Below are 22,962 nucleotides of genomic sequence, written 5' to 3'. Positions count from 1 at the left end.
CTCACAAGCAATGGTTCACACGACTATTTGTCGTGGAACTGAAGCGTCGGTCATTGAAACCGATGATTCATGTTATGGTGCGTTTAAGTGTTTCTGATATAACCACGAGAAAAGCTGGGCGGATAGGTTGGTTGTGTAGGCTGCATAGTTTGTGAACAAAATTAGTTGAATTAATTTATAAATTTTATATTATGTCGCTCCCCTTCTTGGCCGATTCGGTGGGGTAGGGGGGGGGGGCGATTGCATGTACTGCCCTCCCCGCTCTAGCCCTCTGATTGGGGGCGGTCCTATTTTAATGGAGAAATCATAGTTTGTGAACACAATTAGTTGAATAAATATATAATATAAACTACTTATTGATATGTGAACCCATTTGTATATTATGTCGCATCACACTCTAATCTCAAATTTCATGATTAGTAAATATAAAATGAAAAAGGATTGCACCATGTGATGCAATCGCCTTTCCCCCATCGGACAAACCAATACTTTTTGTTTTTCTATTATAGTTAGGAAATTACAAAATAAAAAATATATAATTTATATATGCTATAAATTAAATTCTTATATCGAGTCGCCCCATCCCTATTCTTTAATGCCAAATGCAATCATTAGCAGAAATTATAAAAAGAAGTGAGGAATAATCGTTTAAATTTAACGCCCTTCACCTTTCCAGACAGAGTTTATGTAATTTCACATGGATTTATCATAATTATTTTAAGAAAGACTTTGCAGTGGAAAAGTTAGAATTCAAACGAAATTGTTCAGTAAAAGAGTCACTATTGAGATGAGTTTTAAATTCAAACTATATTTTTTTTTAGTCGCCTTTTTCCAACCTTTACTCAATCTGATATTTTTCTACTTAAATAAATTTGGGACTATAACTCACAATTTATACTACAATTTTATTGAATATTATTTATTTAGATGTCTGGAGAATGCGTTACTGCAGTGAAGAATGCAAGAAAAAGCTTTTGACGTCGGGGCTTTGCCCCGAACATCATAGCGAAGCTTATGGCGCTCCCCCGACCCCAGGCTTGGAAGACAAAGGCCTCAACAAGACTGTTTTTTGTTTCTTTTTTTGCCGAAGGTTGAGAAATACTTCTTTTTTTATTCTCATATATGCATAGAGTTATGGTTTACTGGTCGATAGGTTAGGGTTTTGAACAAAATTGCTAGTGATTCATTGGCACTGTTCCGTGCTGTCCTCTACACTGTGACTCTAGCTTCTTTCAGAGTATGCAGATTGCGTTGCTCCTTCTAATGACAATAGAGGCTTTAATTATGGGAGCCTTTCTCTTTTCACCTTTTTTATACAGGCTATAAAATATGTTAATATAAAATTTATAAGCCGAGGTTTGTATGTCGTATGTAAAAAAAAATTATTTTTTTTCTGGGAAATGCTAGTAAGTAATAATATGATCCATGGGCCTAGATTATGTACTAACGGGTAAAGTTTAGATGCGCACAGCTCCATATAATGATAAGAAGGTTCAGGCTTATTCGTGATTTTAAAACTTCAAAAAAAAGTAACCACCAATCAGTGACGTAGTGACCAATACGTGCGACCGGGGCAAGGTACTTTATCTGCTCTCTGTGTGTGCCCTCCACGAGGGTAGCGCCCCCTCACTACGCCTCTGCCACTAGTGTCCCACTAGTCGTATACTCTAATTTAATTAGGACTATCAATTATCTAATATTAAAAAAGAACTAATCTTTATTATAAAAGGGGACGCAACTACTTAAAATATTAAAAAGACATTTTTTTAAAGTTATCTACCTTGAACTTATTAACTCTAACGGTGAGTCCATTCCTACAAGATAGTGCCAGATTTCTATTGAACATTTCTGTATTTACAGAGCTTGAAGTGGGAATCATCAGTCACTTAACCTTTAGTACACTGAACGGCACATGTTCTACTTTGTGACTAAGTCCTTAATTAAATTGTTTATTAAATTTGTTGCCACAGATTCTCCATTGGGCTGACGCTCGAACATAAATGTATCGTATTTTTTTTTCTTGTAGTTTTTTTTCTGCTTGGCTACCTTTTTTTTTTTTTTAAATTGTTGTTCCCCGGTCGTTGGTTTGTAGCCCCAAGCAGCTAGTAGAAATAAACCAATGTATGCGTGTTTAACTTAGAAATAAACGTGAACAGAATTCTTTTCACTTTCATTTAAAAATGTATATAGAATCAATTTGAAATGAGATATAGTAGTAACACAATTGAATTCATAATTGAAACACAATCTCACTACAAATACGTCTCTACTGTCTCGCGTCTCTAATTTGTCTCCTCAACTTTCAGACAAGTCCTTAATATTTACTTGAATTGCGACAAACCACATCGTGGTTTCATCAGAAACTATTAAGTCTACACAACCAAAACCATCCGCTCTCTTTTTCTCATGGTTACGTGCGCATACACTTGATAGCACTTATCTTGTACATATGTTCCTTCAAAACAGAAAATACTTATGTCTTACGACTACGAGTATCTATGTGTCAGTCTAATAGTGAATGCTAGTTAGAAACTTAAACACTGTTAAGTCATCCAGGATGATTCAGGTCTCCCTTTCCATGCTCTAATGGCGCTAGGGAAGAAGGAGCACTTGTATCAATTTGTCCTTGGATATGGAATAAGAAATATGCCTTGTTCCCCAGAAACTGTGCCCACATTAGGAAAATCTAAACAAATTACTTAAGCCCAAAGATCTTACGGTGTAGTCGCATTGTTACTGTCTGTTTTCCAATCTAACTTTCTGATCATGGTATGCAATAAAAAAGTTGAAACTTTTCCCTCTCTTAAAGTTCAATTCTTACAAATAGTATTATTTCACTGATCCTCCACTACCAACAGAATTCAACAAATATTTCAATGTTTACGGCACTTTGGCATCAGTGCATCCATAATAATGAAAAACCTTAGCGAACTGATCACTTCTTTAGTCTTTCAGACTTAACTCCAAACATTCGCTTTGCTTTTCTGTACACAGCCCAAACGTTTGGTATTCCTTTTACATGGAACTCAGATAAACCTCTCTCTGCACTACATTTGAGAAGAAATCAAAGACCTACCTGTTCAACAATGTATTCAGATTTGTTTACCTTTTTATGCAGTTATACATTTTGTTAAGTTTGCTTTCACATCAGCTTGAGTCTGCAGTATTTATGTCAAACGCGTTTTTGCAATGAAGTTTTTTAAAATTATTAGTATAAAGTCAAGCAGCTAAATCTCCCCATATTTTTAAATCTAAATAAAAAATAGCAATAAATTTCGCATTATATAGTTCTCGCTTCTCCTTTCCTTTGCTTTAAACTGTATAATTGTTAGGAGGATTCTCTAACATAAGAGTTGCCTCTCTCTCTCTCTATTCAACAGTATCAGTGAATCGATAGTGTGTCAACAAGTGCGCCAATACGACCCATTAAATCGAATATCCCCCTCGCCTCTATATGTACCACCTTGGTGTTGGAACAAAGATGACTATATCCAAGGCGATATTGTTTCGCAGTTGTCTCTCTTAGGTGTGCAGCGCCTCTCAAAGACATTCACCTCGGAGACAAAATGGCGACCAATGGTCTGATGAAGTGGAATGTGTGGTTGAGAGGTTTAAACCGCTAGGCTATCTATCAAGGAAGCTTGAGTTCAAATCCAGAGTCTCGTTTGCGCCTACAAGCTGCTGGGAAACCCTCTCCCACGGGTGCTCAACAGAGATTGAATCACAGCACACTAAGCAAATTTTGTATAATTATTCATGACTACACGAATCAATTCAAAAATTTATCAATTAAATAATCATGCGGTAGTAATTAATTAATTGTATTTATATAGCAGAAAGGGAGCTAAGCACTATAATTTTCTTCAGATAAATGGTTGTAATTACCAGTTCTTTCCCTTAGATTGGATTTGTTTTTAAAAATATTCTTTTTTTTTTCTAATGCTTGTTGTTTTTTTTTAAATTCAAATGTGAAACCATCACGGATTGATCTCAAAGAGAATGCAAAGTATGCAATAAACTTGTATATATAGATCTATGTAACAACCAAAGTTTCTCTATCAGACCTTGACATTCATTATGTAGTGTGTTGAATTACTCAGTCGTTGGTCTGTGGCTTCAAACAACTAGTAGGTGTACAACTAATCCAGTGTAGAACTTAAACTAAACTTGAACTAACTTCTTTTTAAAACACAAACTGAATAGAACTTTCACAGCTTTCAACTTTAATATAGATGTATGCAGAATGAAATAATGATATCTTGGGCATTTAAAACAGAACATAACTCGTTCTCAAATCCAATATAAGTCTTGCTGTCACCCGTCTGTCGCTTGTTCTTCTGGTCTTTAACTTCATATCCTTAGTGATGAACTTGAAGTTTAACAAATCAGTGAATCACCTTGAGGTTTTTGTCGGAATTTATGCAGCCTACACAACCAAAGTATCCGCCCACCTTTTCTCGTCGTTACATCATTGTTTGTTATTTTAAAAGTATTTTTTGTTTATCTCGTTTTATCTACTTTCACTTTGTCTATCTAATGTCTGAAGCCACTGTTAATTCAAGTTATGACAGCCTTGCTAGGATCCAGTAGCGTAGCTAGTACTTTGCCATCAATTGGGGGGCCCGGAGGCTTGAACTCTTTGAGGGCTTCTACATATTGCGTAGTATGTAATACTTAATGTAAAAAAACACTCATTTGGGGGTCTCCCTCAAGTGAGCACCCGGGGGGATTTTCAAATCCTCCCCCTCCCTCCCCCACCCTAGCTGCGCCTCTTCTAGGATCCTGTGAAAATCATAAATGACCCATAGCATGGAGACATGTTTTCTACACCTAATCCTGCACATCTTAAAGGTTAAACATAGATTCCTAAGTTAAGTACGCTCACTTGACAGGTAAATAAAGTTCCCCTTTCAGACCTTGTGATCTATGGAGCAGATGATGTAAAGATCATCTGTTTCTGTGTCCACGGTTAACGAGGGTGTCATGTGGCCAACACAACTACCAACAGCCTTTACTTTCCCCAAATTAATGTCAGGTACAGATGAGGCTAATAACGACAGTCAATTGCTTCTGTACAACGATCCATAATTCAGAAAATACATTCGGAATATGTTTTTGTAACTAGACTTAGTGATATCCTTGTTTAACCCTTTCTCTCCGTAATTATTTTCCACTTTCTAATAAATTTAGCCATTTTTCTCATTTATATTTCACTATCCTGTTATGATTAAATTTTAATACTTTTTTTTGTTTGTTATAGAAATATGTTATATTTGATAAAGAAATTTAGGGTAATGCATACTCTTTTTAACCGATACAAATTAATGGTTATAAACCAAATGTTAATTTAATTTAATGGGGTCAAATCAACGTTGATATTGTCAATTAAGACAGACATATTTAACAGTAGTGAGGGGACGAGTTGATTATTATTCAAATTATTTTATCGAATAAACTGACTTTTAGCGAAGAAGTCATTTTAGTTGTATACTATTTTCCCTTTCTGCGGATCGCCTTCGGCCGTCTCAGGGACAAGGACCTCACGCCACTGAAACAGTGTCGAACCAACTGCATACACAAATACACACACACACAAAGAGCCCATTCCATTGAGCGTCACTATTTTTCTTTTCATGCTTTCCGAAAAAAACAACAAGCTGGTTTGATTACTTATCTTGATCTATAGACTACATACGTGGGAGCCTCTGTTCAACTTCCTTGTAGATCTCAATGTGTTATCACTGTACATTTATGTGACAGTGCACAGTAGGAACTGTTCAGGTAAACTGTAAACAAACTGAGATCCATTCTACTCGTGAAATACATAATTCAAACTGATCCTTTTAGAAATATGTATCAATTATACAGTTGTTGTTTTTTATTACCAAGTTGACTGAGTGAAGTACTTCTGCCTATCAGTGGCATAGCAAGGGATTTGTAGGACCGGGGGGCTCGGCCTCTTTAGGGCTCCCCTGCACTTTAACAATCGACATCATGGCATGAGATAATGTATTTAATAAATATATAAGTCTAATGTGTAGAATACATTCAACATGGTCACTAATTTACATAACAACATGGATAGCAAGATAACATGGCATTGTCTTAATATTCAATGTAAGAAAAGATTCGGACACTCATTTGGGGGTCCCCTCTAGTAGAGCCCCGGGGGGGGGGGGAATTTTCAAATTTTGACTCCCCCCCCCCTCACCCTAGCTACGCCACTGCTGTCGAACTGAGGACTGAGAGCAGGGAAATGTGGGCGTGTTTTGATTGTATTGAAGATTTTGTTGACTGTGTGACGCAAGAAACGAGTTCTACTGCTAAGTAGCCCACCATTATGTGATGTTACTACAAAGCTTATATTAACCCACTCTGTCTGGCTTATATTGACCCACTCTGTCTGGCTTATATTGACCCACTCTGTCTGGCTTATATTAACCCACTCTGTTTGGCTTATATTAACCCACTCTGTCTGGCTTATATTGACCCACTCTGTCTGGCTTATATTGACCCACTCTGTCTGGCTTATATTAACCCACTCTGTCTGGCTTATATTGACCCACTCTGTCTGGCTTATATTAACCCACTCTGTCTGGCTTATATTAACCCACTCTGTCTGGCTTATATTAACCCACTCTGTCTGGCTTATATTAACCCACTCTGTCTGGCTTATATTAACCCACTCTGTCTGGTCAAAAGAGTTTGAACACGTTATTTCTCCCACACTCAATCTCGGATCAAGTTAAATCTTTGCGCAATTGTTCATTGTACCTAACAAAACATAGATTAATTTTAAAATTAACCAATTGATCAATTAATTATTGGTAATAAAATATGTGTTTCTGAGATCATAGAAGGGAAATAACTTCTCCATTATTTAGATATAAATTTGTAAATGCAGAGTTCTTCTCCTTATATAATCTTTATTAAACATTTTTTAAGCTTGTTTTAAAAGTGAATACGTATTGCAAACAAATACACACACACACACACACACATTTCGCTTTGATAGTAGAAGTATGGGCGTTGGGAGGGGGGAGATTCGTGGAAAGAGTTGAACTAAAGTTTCCAACTTACTTATCTCAAAGGAGGTCATGTAGTTCCAGGAAATGAAATAGCAGTTTCTGAAAAGCTGGGGGCGGGGGTCACTAGCAAGCACATTGAAATGAGAAGCTTTGAGGGGTCTTAGGTAGGGGTCTTAGGGGTCTTAGTGCAACTCTACAAGGCTTTGAATGAGGGGCAAGTATAAGTATGTAAGAGTGACTGTCTTTATCTATCAATCTATCAATCAATCAATCAATCTATCTATCTATCTATCTATCTATCTATCTATCTATCTATCTATCTATCTATCTATCTATCTATCTATCTATCTATCTATCTATCTATCTATTTTCTATCAATCTATCAACCAACCAATCTATCTATCTATCTATCTATCTATCTATCTATCTATCTATCTATCTATCTATCTATCTATCTATCTGTCTATCTGTTGTCTATCTATCTATCTATCTATCTATCTATCTATCTATCTATCTATCTATCTATCTCTATCTGTTGTCTATCTATCTATCTATCTATCTATCTATCTATCTATCTATCTATCTATCTATCTATCTATCTATCTATCTATCTATCTATTGAAAACTTCACAATAATTTTGCTTCATGTTAACTAAGATCTATTTAAAACAATGTATTGCATCGAGATTCTATTCTCTATCTGTCAACATCCTTGGCTCAGTGATCCAGTGTTATATACGTTATAGTCATCCCTGTAAGTTTCTGTGTTCTTTTACAAAACGTAGTATGCATGGGTGCATTTTATGCAAGAATGGCGCTGTATGAAAGATGTGCTCTAGATTATCGCCCATAATGTGCACTGGAATAAAAATTGAATGGAGACTTCATTTAGTTGGTACTCGTTTGTTTGGTGACTCCTTTGGTTGGTGGTTGATTTAACTGTTGATTAGTTGAGCTAGTGAATGATTGAGTTGGAGACTGATTGATGACTGAGTTCCACCGAGAGTTTAGAATTTAACTTTCTCTCGAGATGGACGTTTAGTTGTTTTTTTTTCACTTTGTACCAGCCTATTAAAGTTAAACACTCTGTACCAGCCTAGTAAAGTTAAACACTCTGTACCAGCCTAGTAAAGTTAAACACTCTGTACCAGCCTAGTAATGTTAAACACTCTGTACCAGTCTAGTAAAGTTAAACACTCTGTACCAGCCTAGTAAAGTTAAACACTCTGTACCAGTCTAGTAAGACTAACACTCTGTACCAGCCTAGTAAAGTTAAACACTTTGTACCAACCTAGTAAAGTTAAACACTTTGTACCAGCCTAGTAAAGTTAAACACTTTGTACCAGCCTAGTAAAGTTAAACACTCTGTACCAGCCTAGTAAAGATAAACACTCTGTACCAGCCTATTAAGGTTAAACACTCTGTACCAGTCTAGTAAGACTAACACTCTGTACCAGCCTAGTAAAGTTAAACACTTTGTACCAACCTAGTAAAGTTAAACACTTTGTACCAGCCTATTAAAATTAAACACTCTGTACCAGCCTATTAAAATTAAACACTCTGTACCAGCCTATTAAAATTAAACACTCTGTACCAGCCTATTAAAATTAAACACTCTGTACCAGCCTATTAAAATTAAACACTCTGTACCAGCCTAGTAAAATTAAACACTTTGTACCAGCCTAGTAAAATTAAACACTTTGTACCAGCCTAGTAAAATTAAACACTCTGTACCAGCCTAGTAAAATTAAACACTTTGTACCAGCCTAGTAAAATTAAACACTTTGTACCAGCCTAGTAAAATTAAACACTTTGTACCAGCCTAGTAAAATTAAACACTTTATACCAGCCTAGTAAAATTAAACACTTTGTACCAGCCTAGTAAAATTAAACACTTTATACCAGCCTAGTAAAATTAAACACTCTGTACCAGCCTAGTAAAATTAAACACTTTGTACCAGCCTAGTAAAATTAAACACTTTGTACCAGCCTATTAAAATTAAACACTTTGTACCAGCCTAGTAAAATTAAACACTCTGTACCAGCCTATTAAAGTTAAACACTCTGTACCAGCCTAGTAAAATTAAACACTCTGTACCAGCCTAGTAAAATTAAACACTCTGTACCAGCCTAGTAAAGTTAAACACTTTGTACCAGCCTAGTAAGGTTTACTTCCTGTATTATATACAAATAATCAAATAAAAACATGACTTTATCATATGTAGTCAGTGAGTGCATTCTTAGTAAGAAAAACACTGAGAGTAATCTTATAAAGACTTTCCCTTTTTTATACAACTTATAGAGCTATTGTTGTTCTCTTAATAACTCATGAATGTTAGATTAAAATAACAATGGAATATTTTAATACCCTGCCCGCTCCTTTACCACGATAAAGAATCCTGGTTACTAGACTTTAATGATACTCCAATGATAGGCCTTTCAACCCTTAACATTTATTAATTTATTAAACTCTTAAATGCCTTACATTCGGAAATTCCCTAACGCAATAGGTTTTTCAAAACTCAAGTTGGATATAGATCTAGACCTAGTTCTCGAGCCAAATTTAAATTTAAATTTATTTATTTTATTTTTATTTTGAAAAATTATAACGATCAAACTAGTGTTTTCCCAGTGTGGCCATCGAGGTAGTAATTCTTTTTTCAGCGATATATATTAACTTTTAAATTACTGGGAAAATCGTTGGAACTGTCTTTGAGATCCATGTACCTCATGTAGTTCTGACTTAAATAGAAGTATTGTAAAATGGTTCCACATTATTTGTCATATCTAGTGGTAAACCGATTGATTTCTCTGCAATAATAGGCTACTAACAAAAAAAAAATGATCTGAATTGGCGTGTGTACTTTGTCTTTTAAAGAGCCCAATTTTCTAACGCTTCTATCGGATTGCTTGTTTATATCTTGTGTAGGTCAGATGAATATCATTCGAATCAGTGTTTCTCAAACTTTTACCAGTCGCTCCCACCAGCACTTATTTTTTTAAAAAAAGGTTCGCGCCCTCCTTAACGCTAGAAGTTTCCCCAAAGCGTTTTCCTGCATCATAAGCTGAGGCCAATACCGCATTGTTTCTCCTAATAAGAATAAACGCAGGCAAACCGTTAAATCCGGAAAATAATTTGAACTTGCCGGAACACAAAGTTTAACTGAAGTATCAACTCTTTCAGTGCGAATTATTTTAATGGAAAAAATGAAGTTTTCCGGGATGACCACAAATTTTCAAGGAGGGTTGTGTTACTAAAACAAATATAACTTTTTTATTTTATTAAATAATCTAACATATTTCATTTTATTTTAAAGGAAAATACAAAAGTATAATAAAGAAAATGAATAAATAAAAGATTTTCATGAATTTTAAACTGATCACAGAAAAAATATTTTTTAAATTTATAAAAAAAAATTAGATATATTGAAAGATTTAACTTTTTAATTAAACATTTAATCCATAAATATTGAAAAATCACAAAACTCATTTAATCACTTCAAATTTTATAAAAGATGAATAAATGCGCTAAGAAATTGTATTATACACATTATTACTTTTTTTTTTTTTTTTAACGTGTTGGCACTATTGGTACTGCATCAAATTTACTACCAAAACAAATACCAATCACTCCCACATCCGGAAAATTAAAAAAAAGAGAAATAAAAAGTTTAACATAAAAAGATAGTGAAATAAATATTAGAAAACAAGTTACTCGCTGAGAGTAACGCCGCATTGACAAAGTTAAAGAGAATATCTACAAGTAAAAGTCATAGAAGATGTCGGTTCGATGAATTCTCAGGTCAAGATTACAGACAACGACGTGCCCTTACTTTGGTGGCCTTTGGAGGATCGACGAAAAGTCAAACAAGAATATGTTTCTGCCCACTTTTGAGATACGCTCAATGCAAAGTTCAATGATGGTTCATTATATCTTCTGACTTTAGGGAGACTAAAGCCAACAACAATTAAACATCATGGGGAAGCGTTACAAGTTGTGGCTTGAGAGTCACCGAAGACACCAAAAAAGTCATCTATATTATAAAGTAGAAAGTAAGGCGAATTTATGTGTGTATGTGCCCAATAGAAATCAAAACCGTTTGACCAATCTTGATAAAACTTGGCAGAAATGTTCCTTGGGTACTAACTTAGACCGTAGTGTATGTATTGTAGCCCTAAAACAAACTTAAGACCCTAAAAAAATCTGTAACTTAACTAGATAAATCCAGGGGGTATTACTTGTTTGATTTCTTACAGATCACACGAGACATTGTTACTGAGAAGACTATTTATTGTTTTGTGTAATTTCCATCAAAGTTAAATTACTGTTTATATTACTTCCTATTAAGTCAGAGGATGTCTCAATGTTTGCCGTATTTTGGTTACAAAGGTCTATGAAAATACAAATAAAAAGCAACTAATGACTTCAGTAAAAACATTTTGATAAGACTAAGATGATAAACTATTGAGGACAAGGGATTAGCGAGGTCGTCAGAAAGATACACATCAGTGACAAAGGAGCTAGCGAGGTCGTCAGACTGTGATTTCCTACATAGATGTCAGGTATTGAAAATACATCTTTAATAAGTTTTCTAAGAAATACCTACATCCTAGCTACAATTTATTTTGTGTGTATTTCGTTAGAAAAAGAAAATGTAACAATGTGGTTTTCATATCCCATATTTTATTAGCGAATACTTTGTAACAAGGATTTCCATCTATTATTGAATTAGAACGCAGTACATTTAATACATATTAAAATGACTTACACGATGTAGATAAGGCTGTAAGTAACATAGCCAAGCTGCTTGCACACAAAAAAAGAATATTCCTGAGAAATAAAGACAAAATAGTTGACTCCAGTGAAATCCGACAGACACATTATCAACTAAGAAATTATTACTTATTAAAACATCTGGTTAAAACGTAAAGTTTAAGGCTGCCATACATAGGATTGAATCTTCTGTTTGAAGACCTTTTTTTAAAATGGGATATTTAAAAGACCTCTTTTCTTAAGGTTGCCAAATTGTACCAAGTGACATTTCTCGACCTACTAAAGTAGATAGAGTGTCCATATTCAAGCTCTATATCTAATAAAAGTCCAGCCATCATAGATCTTTTCAGAGGCGTAGTCCAATTTAGTGACATAAGTAAATAAGAAAGGTATATACGTGAAACTATTAGTCTACCTGTCCAGCTGTAAATGAGTCTGAGTGACTTTGTACAGGAATTAGGTGGGGAGAACATTTCGAAACTGCTTCGTTGATTAGTTACCAAATAGTGTATTTGAGTTTCTGTAGGTGTACTGAAGATAAATTGTATAGGTTAGTAAGCATGGGGGGGGGGGGGATATACTTTCGAGCTTGACATCAATTGGTTTCGAATACTACTGAGTGTTCTGGTCTGTTTAACCCCTGGTAAGCTATTCTGCCTCAACGTGGCACTCGGGTGGAAACGATTGACTGAGGAAGTGATTAGGTTGAGTGAGTGGCAACACAAGACTCCAGTGGAAGTGTCTAACAGAAAGCGAGTGCGGAGTTGAAATAGAGCTTCCACGTCCCTGTCGATAATTTAGGCGCTGTTCCTCAAGGAACCGTTACATCAATGGCGAGTCCAGCACAGTTAGCTTGGAAAACTATAGCAAAACGGCGGGGGTTCCCTGTGTGCTCGGCCTTCGGTCATGTATTCTAGTGCATGCGCCCGGAGTGTCTCGCATTGGAAATAGCAATGTTTTATATAGGCATTGACTTGGACCTCTGTCAGACAGAGCGGTTAGTTCAGGCTTGCAAGCCAAGAGTTCGAAGAGCCTTGTACTCATGTCTTTTAACAATCAGACGGTGTATTTAACAAATAGCGTCTGATGGCATTTCAAGTTCCTCCTTAGCTCACACTGTTCTAACACTAAGTTATATGTGAGAAAGAGAGAGAGAGAGAGAGAGAGAGAGAGAGAGAAATTTAAAAAAAGAAAGAAATGAAGACAGAAAATAAGAAAGCGAAAAAAGAGATCAAAGGAGACACAAAGAAACAAGCGAGAATGAAAAAAAAAGATAAAAAAGAAAAAGAAGGATAAAGAGTCTGAAAGAGAGAAGAGTAGAGAGAGTGTACTGACTCCACACTATCTTTGTCATTCTTTACATGATCAGTCTATATGCTATTTTATGTTCCACATTACAATTTCCTCATATTCACATATACAGAATACAAAACAGAGAAAGTACAAAGCATTCATTTCTAAATATCTATCTATCTATCTATCTATCTATCTATCTATCTATCTATCTATCTATCTATCTATCTATCTATCTATCTGTCTGTCTGTCTGTCTGTCTGTCTGTCTGTCTGTCTGTCTGTCTGCCTGCCTGCCTGCCTGTCTGTCTGTCTGTCTGTCCGTCCGTCCGTCCGTCCGTCCGTCTATCTATCTATCTATCTATCTATCTATCTATCTATCTATCTATCTATCTATCTATCTATCTATCTATCTATCTATCTATATGTGTGTATATACATTTTGGACATTCCATCAGAAATGAACAGTGTTACATCCTAGTTCATACCTATTACTTCATGACAGGAAATGTTCCACGTGGTAATACAACCATTCAATAGAACTCTCAAAGCTTGAATGCCCTATTTGTTTGTTTCCTTTTTATGGTTAAAAAAGGAAATTCCTATTTCAACGTTTTGTATTTCAGATGTGTTACCCCCCCCCCCCCCTTTCCGTCCTAGAATAAATTGCTGGTTTTGAAAGCCATCACCAAACGTGACAGAAGTACATTGTAAATCGAGGCATCTAACTGTACAAAACTACGCTTGGCTAAGCTCTTTGATAAACATTTAAGTACGAATTCAACCGCCTAAACTGTGGGTATAAATAGGTCAACTATAAATAGATCTAGGGAGGAAATCTTACAGAAAACAAACTTAAAAATAAACAACTATGAAATTTTTTATTTTTTTTTTATCAAGCTAAAACGATAAGTATTTTACTTCGACTAAATAATGTTTTATTTCACGGGACAAAGGATCACAACTCTAAGTCTTGAGAACCACTAAGCCATAAACCAGTTCTCTTTATACAGTTTATAACTAACTCTACGAGCAAAAGAATGAAGTGTCTATTATATAAACTTTTGGCTGGTTCATATTTAGATCAGTGCAGAGGGAATGTAGCAGGATGTCTTTTTACTTATTTCTGTTGACGTTTCGTTCAAGTTGCAGCCTTCACTGTGTCTGGAAGGCACGTTGAACTAAAAGGAATATTACATTACTGGCTTGTTTTGTTGGTGATAATATTCTTCCTTGAAGTCACTTTTAAAAGGATAACTTATTATTTGAAGAGGTATAATGCTGTATAATGCTGTTGCCTCTAGTTCCTTCACTTGGAATATACTCGCTAAAAGAGATGGCGTGATTCAACGGAAGATTAGAATCTACATTCTTCTTACTCCTTGAACTTTCAAAACAACGCAAGAAGTGTTAAGAACATTTCATTTGACGAAGCTTGTATCCACATATATATGTTATATCATTTGTTACAAACATCTTGTTCCTTTATACAAGTAAGTACGAAAAACTGAAGTTTTTTTTTTTGTATTTACTTTTGATTTATATACTTATGCTATTTAAAATGAGCTTTATTTTAAACATAACATTATAAACCTCCAGTGTAGCAAAATTAAGTATAGTTTTTGGATTTCAAAGGTTAGAGCCTTTGGCTAAGGGTAAACAAGTAGTAGTCTTGGACTCACTTACACAATGATGTACACAATGGGTTACATTTTATACTCATGGCTAAAACGCCAGGGCAACAGCTCACAACAGTGTGCTTAGACGTATAGAATTGTGGTGGGTTTGGCACGGAATTAGTAAATAAACAACTCTTAGGCCGATCTGGATCTGTTTATTGTACTCTAAAGACCTGCAGGTATGTAAGAACACACAGTGTTGTAGTAAGCACAATTTGAAGCAGTAAGTCCAGTAACGTACAGCCACTACAGGGACAAGTGATGCCGTTAGAGTGGACAGTGTCCACGTTGTTTTGCCTTTTAAGCGCAGTCATCTAGGGGAAAAGGTCATAAGCCTATCGGGGTGGACGGTGCAGCCTGAAGAAACATCCCACCTCACTACACAATCATTACCAAATTTTGAGGTGACCAATTAATAAAAATCAAAGTAGAAAAAAAAATGTGTCCATCAAGGTGATATTCACCTCTTAGACGTGTGATGGTCATCAGAAAGAAACATGAGACCTCCAAGCTGATTCTCTAAGACAGTTCCCGGTCATTTCATCCCTGGTCACTTCATCCCAAGTCACATAATCCGCGGTCATTTCATCCCCTGGTCATTTCATCCCCGGTCATTTCATCCCCGGTCATTTAATCCCCTGATATTTTCATCATCTGATCATTTTATCGAACAAATAGTAATTGTAAAATATATGAAATGAGCAATATTTAATATATTCATTTTTTTATTTAAATGACAAAATGTGTAACACGTTAGATTAAGAATAAAATTAAAAGCCATTAAAAGCTATAACAATTTAACATGTATAAATATAGAGATAATTTTTAAAAAGTGTTTTTGTGTTCAACTACATCAGTAAGATAGATAAGCTATCTATTGTAAGTACAGAAGACGATCCATCGATTCATATTGATGAACAATGTTTGTTATTCTCTTAGCCAGTGTTGCATATTTCTTCCTTGGACGTTCTTCAGTGCCGGCGCTAGCCTGTAAAACTGATGCCTTGTGCAACTGACTATCCTTTCGTAGACCATCTAGAAATGTACATGGTCTTACTTCAACCACACCTTGGCCTTTGATGATAAGTTATCAGCGGCACGGCTATAATTATTCTAATCGCACTTCTATCTCTCAAATGATTTTCACTACTTTCACCACACCTTGGCCTTTGATCATTACGTCATTCGCAGGATAATATTATAAAATTACAACCCCCACATCCAATAGAAGCGCTTTAGCTAAGTACACACCCAGATTTACAATATATCATAAGATTTCTCATCAAGAATGCAAAGTGGAAGAGGAAACACTATAAACGCATTAGAAACATGTCAAAAAGTTTCAAAAAGCATTCTTCATAATCATATTTATATATTAGATGAAATGAGGACTTCAAGCCTTAACAGCACAATTAAACAATGAAAAAGAAAAATATTTTATTTGACCGGGGGATGAAATGACCGGGGGATAAAGTGACCGGGGGATGAAATGACCGGTCACCCTCTAAGACGTCTAACATATCTTCATCTCTTCCCTCCTCCATAATATCAGTGGTGAACAATTTGGGACCTTTTTGTACTTAAGTGTTAATAGCACTAGCATGTGCCCATTACAGCCTAAGTACTTGCAACGCTTGAACAGAATATTACACCATTAACGTGCCTACTTTTTCTCAGGGGTCTCAAAGTTATACCAGGCCATAGCACATACAAAGTATCAGTAAAAACGTTAAATGTACCTATTGCGCTTTCTTTACAATCATCGGACTTTTCACATGCCCCCATTTAATAAATTATTGCATTCCGAGTATCATAAAACTTAAGTCGTAGTGGGATGTGATCTACACGGCTTAGACCGATGTGTAGAATTGAACTGTTAGTCGTACAGACATATTGGACATTATTTAATTAAACGAAGAGAGAAGACGTGTGTACATACTGACACGAGAGCGCATGTAAATAAATCAAGAGTACCTGGTACACAAAATAACAAGTTCACCTATCAGACCTTCAGATCCATGAGTCAGGTGATAGGAGGATCATATGTCCAACGTTGGTGTCTTGCGGCAAGCACAGCGACCGACTGCATTTACTTTCATCAACTAATGTTAAAGTTAAAACTCAAACAGCAAAAAACTGAAACAGTAGAGTATACGTCCAAAGTCCTAGCCTACTACAGTCCTTATAATATTGTACTCATGAACTAGTTACAACCGTAGTGTTGTTACAGGATGCTTGATACTATTTATAGATGCATCAGTCCAGAATAAATTGTAACTAAACAAGTTTTAGGTTCATTGCATATTTGTTTACTACATTCTATTTTATCCTTTTAGTCTTAAAGTTTTAAAGTATTCGATGTATTGCTAAGAAGCTGGTTACCTGGTTACAATAAACTGCAACAGAATATTTGGTTATATTAACACAGATGTTCTCAAACTTTTTTGACCCACCGACCCCTCAAGACTTGGAGTTGTGATCCTTTGTCCCGTGAAATAAATAATTATTTAGTCGAAGTGAACTACTTATCGTTTTAGCTTGATTAAAAAAAAAAAAAAAATTTCATAGTTGTTTATTTGGAAGTTTGTTTTCTGTAAGATTTCCTCCCTAGATCTATTTATAGTTGACCTATTTATACCCACAGTTTAAGCGGTAGAATTCGTACTTAAATGTTTATCAAAGAGCTTAGCCAAGCGTAGTTTTGTACAGTTAGATGCCTCGATTTACAATGTACTTCTGTCACGTTTGGTGATGTAGTAAAAAACTTCCCACAGACCACAAAGAGATAAAGCTACAAAAATTAGGAATATGTTTTTGCAACCAGAATTTGTAGTATCCTTGTTTAAACATTTGTTTAAGTTCCTCGTGTGTGGACATTTCAGTAAGCTGCTCCTGCATTAGTATGGATTCATATGTGATTGGAATCTGAGTTTGCACGCGCCTTGGCGTCCGTGGACCACAGTTTGAGAAACACTGTATTAACATTACGAATCACTTTGTCACATTGGATTTCAACTGAATATTTGGTTATATTTACATAACGAATCATTGGTTACAGTAAGCCTGCTGTAATCCTCTTCATATTTTGTAATAATAAATTATTAGACAGCATCACGTATTTTTCAAGGTACTTACAAACGATAATTACGTCCTACACGTATCCAAGTGCTAATTTACTCGTACATGTTAATTAACTGATTGTTTAGCCTTACTGATTCAGGTAACAATTTCCATGAACTAATGATATTAGGGAAGAAGGAGAATTTGTATAACTTTGTCCTAGCACATGGAATAAGGAATGTGTAAATCAGGTCTTGCAAAGCATCGCTGGAACAAGTGCGTCATCCAATATAATGCCTCCTATTCCTAGAGAATATAACCTCATCTTAAACTAACTTTAGCCTAATAATTCGAAGGACTCGGATCAGCGATGCTAGTATACCATGCAGACACTAAACACGTGACGCTTTGCTAATCGGGACCTTGAAACTCCTGCCCATAGTGCGAGATTAAGCTGCAGAGGCTCACTTCCAATATACTCCACATGTGTGTCTTCTAGAAACTGTCAGGTTGAGTTGAGCCTTAGGCTATTGGAACTCTAGGCCAGCAAAAGTGAACAAGAGCTCACTCTCGCCGGCCTGAATGAGAACAGTGTATACTATTCTATCTGGTGTGTGTGTGTGGGGGGGGGGTCAGACTCGCGGCCAGAGGCTGCGTACACCGGGATCCCCGCCATTTTCCTTTTCTATACCAGGCTAACCGTGCAGGACACGCCATTCATGTAACGGCCCTAGATTGTGACAAGGTTGCGGGAGGATGCTCTCGCACCCCCTTAGGCACCCCCACGGGAGTCTTGATCTGCTACCCTTTAGCCTAATCGTTTCCTCGTACTATCGTTTCCACCTGGAATCTACTATGAGGCAGGGTAGCATGCCCGGGCACATGTGTGTCTCAATTTTAAATGGCCCTCTGGCAGAACAAGTTTGATAGCCACAGTCATACATCAAGTGCCAATACAATTTAAAAATGTATTAGTAAAAGCTTTCGAACAGTGATAGAGATAGGGACACAACCTCTGAGCGCATGATATAGTTTACTGAGTCATTTGAACTTGGCGCATTGATTCCTGCTGTGCTGCTTAAGACGTAATGCACGTATCAGGAGCGACGCTTAACTCTGGACAAAATTTCGGGCCTAGTTTGAATATGCATTGAACTCCTTACTTCCCGGTTTGCTATAGACTCAATCTCACCTTCAGGGCTTTCATATTTCAATCAACTTTCGTCAAACACCACGCTCTACTTTGTGTGCGTTGATGTAACAAGTCAATATTTACTCTTGAACCTGGTTTCTTCTGTTTGTATTCATGCGCTCCCATTGAGTAGAGTTTACTTTAAACCGAGCGCTCTTTCCCGTATTTCTCATCTCCTAGATTGACCTAGATCAATGGTGCTCAACCTTTAACGACGTAGGGGACATACAATTTTCATCCCGATTAGCACGGGACACAAAACAATAAAGTTCGCGGAGTCCAGTTAGTTCGTTCATCGTTGTTCGACAATGACCACTTTTGTCGTCCAGGGGGCTGAGAGTTTTGCACAAATGTTTTGTGTCTTTTCATGTGTCAATTGCCTTCAATTTTTCACTGAATTTTTTCATCTGCCAGCACTGTCGTCTGCTTTTTAGCGGACCCGTAAGGGGAAAAAGCCGCTATTAGGTTTGTGCTAAATGTCCGTCAGTCCGTCTGTCCGTCTGTCACACTCAGATCTCGAAAACTAGAAGAGATATGAAAAATATTATTCCATCATTAAATGCGGCTTGAAAAGTTTAGGTGCAACGGCTACTTTTGGTTTTCTAAAAGCAAACCGTTTAATTTATAAAATTAATTATGCAAGCGATTTTTTCATAAAAATACACCAATTCTAAAACAATTAGGTAAATGTAAGGGAGGCAATGTTACAATATGCTAACAAAGATGGGCAATTCTTGTGTATTTTCAGTATCACTAAGTCAAATATATTTATAAAATGTACAGGAAATGTTTACAACAAATATAAATAATAGTTTTAGGTGTTTTTTCTGATCAACTAGCTGCTAAAATTAAAAGAAAACATTTCTGTTTGTATATTAAGGCTAATAATGCACTTTGTATGTAAATATCACGCACATTTTAAAAAATGGGCCCCTGGTTCGAATCGTCGTGAAGATTGGGAATTTTTTATTTTGGGATCTTTAGAGCGCATCTGAATCCACCCAGCTCATATTGGGTACCTGGGTGTCGTTGGGGAAAAGTGAAGGCGGTTGGTCGTTGTGCTGGCCACATGTTACCCTCGTTAACCTTGTTAACCACAGAAATGTGCCCTATAGTCCACGTGGTTTGAAGGGGGAACTTGACTTTTACTTACTTTTTACTTTTATTTCTGCGGTTTTATAACTTTTATTATACGGGTAGATGTTTCAAGACGTTGGATATGGCCCGCTGGTCCTAGTTTGGTGACCACTGTGTTCACTCATACATTATGCTTTTTTTTTAGACGACTTTAAGTCAAGAGTAGGCTGCAACACAAGTTTACATTTCCTTGTCAGCTTTCACATATCACTTAGTCGGTTGAATCGTTGGGGTACCACCCATGATCATGATCAACCGTCTTTCTCCATTCCTTTCTGTCGTTTGCCTCTGATAAGAGTTTCATTCACTGACAGGCCTGTTCATTCTTTGATGTTGTCTCCCCATCGATTTCTGTCTTCCTCTTCATCTTCTTCCTGGTACTGTTCCCTGAGGGAAGGTCCTTCCTCGCCCTGAGGGCCTTGTGATGTGTGACAGTGTCCATAGAATTTGAGTTTACAGTGTTGACAGTGGTTAGCAGGTCATTGTGAGGTCCGATTGCTGTATTAATTCTGTTGAATCTCTTCATTCGTGATGCAATGTTTTTAAGTGACATCTAGGATTTAATTATATCTTTATAACTTTCAGTTCATTGAATAAATATGAATGGTAACAATGAAATAATAATAACATTAATAAATCTCCGTATCCTGTGGTATCAAGTCGTTAGTCGAACTACAAATTCGGACTTTTGGACATTTTCGACACGAGTACATCTCTTCTTCTTGTATCGAGAGAGATAGTTTGTGGTTCATAGTTTCTGATATTCTTTCTGAAATATTGAAACCTGCCTTTTTACCTGCCTGCCTACCACCACATCGGGGGCCTATTTTGAGTTTGTTTCCACACCAACTGTCTTTGTAACCTTATTTTTTTTTTAAATTGATTTTTTGTTAAGTAAGGCAAAAGAAATAATTGTTCAAAATTTTAACTTGATCCTAGATTTTAGGTGTGAGAGTATAACATTTGATCAGACAGAGTGAGTTGATATAATCTATGTAAAAATATAGGGAGGAGTTACAAAGCGGTGAGGGGGATTGCTCTTATTCTTATAGATGTAATAACATAAAATTTAAGGTACAAATATTCGTATCAAATATTTCTTTTACAAAAAAAAACACATTTTAATTTTTTCATTTCCCCTATTTCAGGTATGTCCAGAGTACACGATACCCTATCCAGAGTGACCACTCTGCCGTCACAACTCATGAACCTTAAGTCCCATTCCGACATTTCAGCTCAGGAATTAATTAAGCTTCCCAAGTTTGCTGTCAAGTTCGGAGTCCTAAGGAAGAAACCAAAGCTCTCAATTCAGAACAAATGGCCGCGAAGGTTTTTGGTGCTGTTAAAAGATAACATTTATATCTACAAAGACGAAACGTCCAACGCCCCCAAAAATCAACTACTTCTGCGTTGTTTCAACCAAGTTCGAAGGGCCGAATCCGAGACCCATGAGTGGGCTTTTGCGCTTGTCGCCGACAACAACTTAAAAAGTGTAGGCACCAAAGTTTTCGCCTGCCTCAGTGAGGAAGAAAGACTCGGCTGGATGAGGGCCATCAAAGACCAGCTGTGTCTCGCACACGGCATGCCTGACTCGGAAGTTGAGTCGTGCAGGAGAGCGCGAAGCGTGTCAAGCAATGAGTTCGATTTCCTAGAAGAGGTGGTCAGTGTAGGACGTGACATTCAGTCCGATACTTACAGCTCTGGTAGCTGCGGCTACTACAGTAGCGACGAAAGCATCAGCAATGCAAGTACAAGCTCCTTACCATCCCCTCCGCCAGATCCCACGCGGCACAAACGAAAGCCTGCAGTTCTTCCCAAACCATCAAAACCACAAACAGCAGGGGGAGGGGGGGATAAGAGGAGTAGCAATTACATCAACGTGGAGGACGTCGAGGGCGATGACACCTACGACATGCCCGTCTTCGAGAAGCTGGAAGTGCTCTGCACCGTCAGTGACAACAGCATCGGCAGGGAAGAGCTCCTCCGGCAGCTGAAGTCGACAAGGGCGCCAGGGACGTACATGCTGCGGAAGTCAAGGCAAAATGAGGACAAAGTTTTGTCCTACCTGGCCCAGGACGACACTGTCAAAGAATACAAGTTGCACAAATTTGGAGGCTCTTTTAGCTTAGATAAACTAAAAATGTTTTCGACCATTGAGGAACTTTTGATGTATTACACTGAAACCTATTTACCTAATTCGGAGAATAAACTCAAACAAGGCTTTTATAAAGAAACTTGAAACTGGACAGTGAATTCGCATTGATTCGATAACATTGTTTTGTTGGATTGGTATGAATTTCTTTATATTAATTTGTTTTAAATAATTGATATTTCATTCATTTGCAGTAGTTTTTTTTTATTAGTTTAAGTAAAGCTACTCCTAACTCGTGTCTTTAATGTTTACAGGTAAAAATCTTATCGAAATGTAAAAAAAAAAAAGTCCCATTTGTTATAAAGAAGTTAAATGTTATTTCTGTTTTGGGGAAGATTCTTTTATTTTGACAATGGACGAGGGGGGGGGGGTCAATTTTTTTTTAACTGGTATATTTCCAGTTTTCGAGACAAGTATACGACAAAATTTAGTTCCGTACAAATATCCTAGTTATACTTTGTACAGGCTTATTTGTAAAGATGTGTGGCTGGCCATTGCCTCACCTCCAGTATGGTGTGTGTCCACATTTCAAATATATTAACATTTACAAAATATGCATATTACGTTTTAAAAAATAATGATGTTGAGATTTAGTGTCTACCTACTCTGTATTTCTTTCTTCACAAATATAACCTGCTTTCAGATTTA

At 36.5% G+C, this 22,962-nt stretch overlaps 1 protein-coding gene across 1 annotated transcript; it reads left to right on the top strand.

Annotated features, from left to right (window-relative positions):
- Positions 1-14,003: 14,003 nt before the first annotated feature.
- On the top strand, positions 14,004-22,962 carry LOC106060825 (uncharacterized). The gene is made up of 2 exons (XM_013218830.2): positions 14,004-14,587; positions 21,311-22,962. Exon 2 carries the CDS (start codon positions 21,313-21,315, stop codon positions 22,399-22,401), a length of 1,089 nt encoding a protein of 362 aa, XP_013074284.2. The 5' UTR covers positions 14,004-14,587; positions 21,311-21,312; the 3' UTR covers positions 22,402-22,962.

The sequence above is a fragment of the Biomphalaria glabrata genome, chromosome 8 (genome assembly GCF_947242115.1).
Source record: "Biomphalaria glabrata chromosome 8, xgBioGlab47.1, whole genome shotgun sequence".
NCBI lineage: Eukaryota > Metazoa > Mollusca > Gastropoda > Planorbidae > Biomphalaria > Biomphalaria glabrata.
The sequence above is the reverse complement of the archived record's forward strand: the minus strand, read 5'-3'. Positions and strand labels throughout refer to the sequence as shown.

Excerpts from the sequence above, each read along its gene's own strand:
- LOC106060825 (XM_013218830.2), top strand. The coding sequence starts at position 21,313 with ATGTCCAGAGTACACGATACCCTATCCAGAGTGACCACTCTGCCGTCA.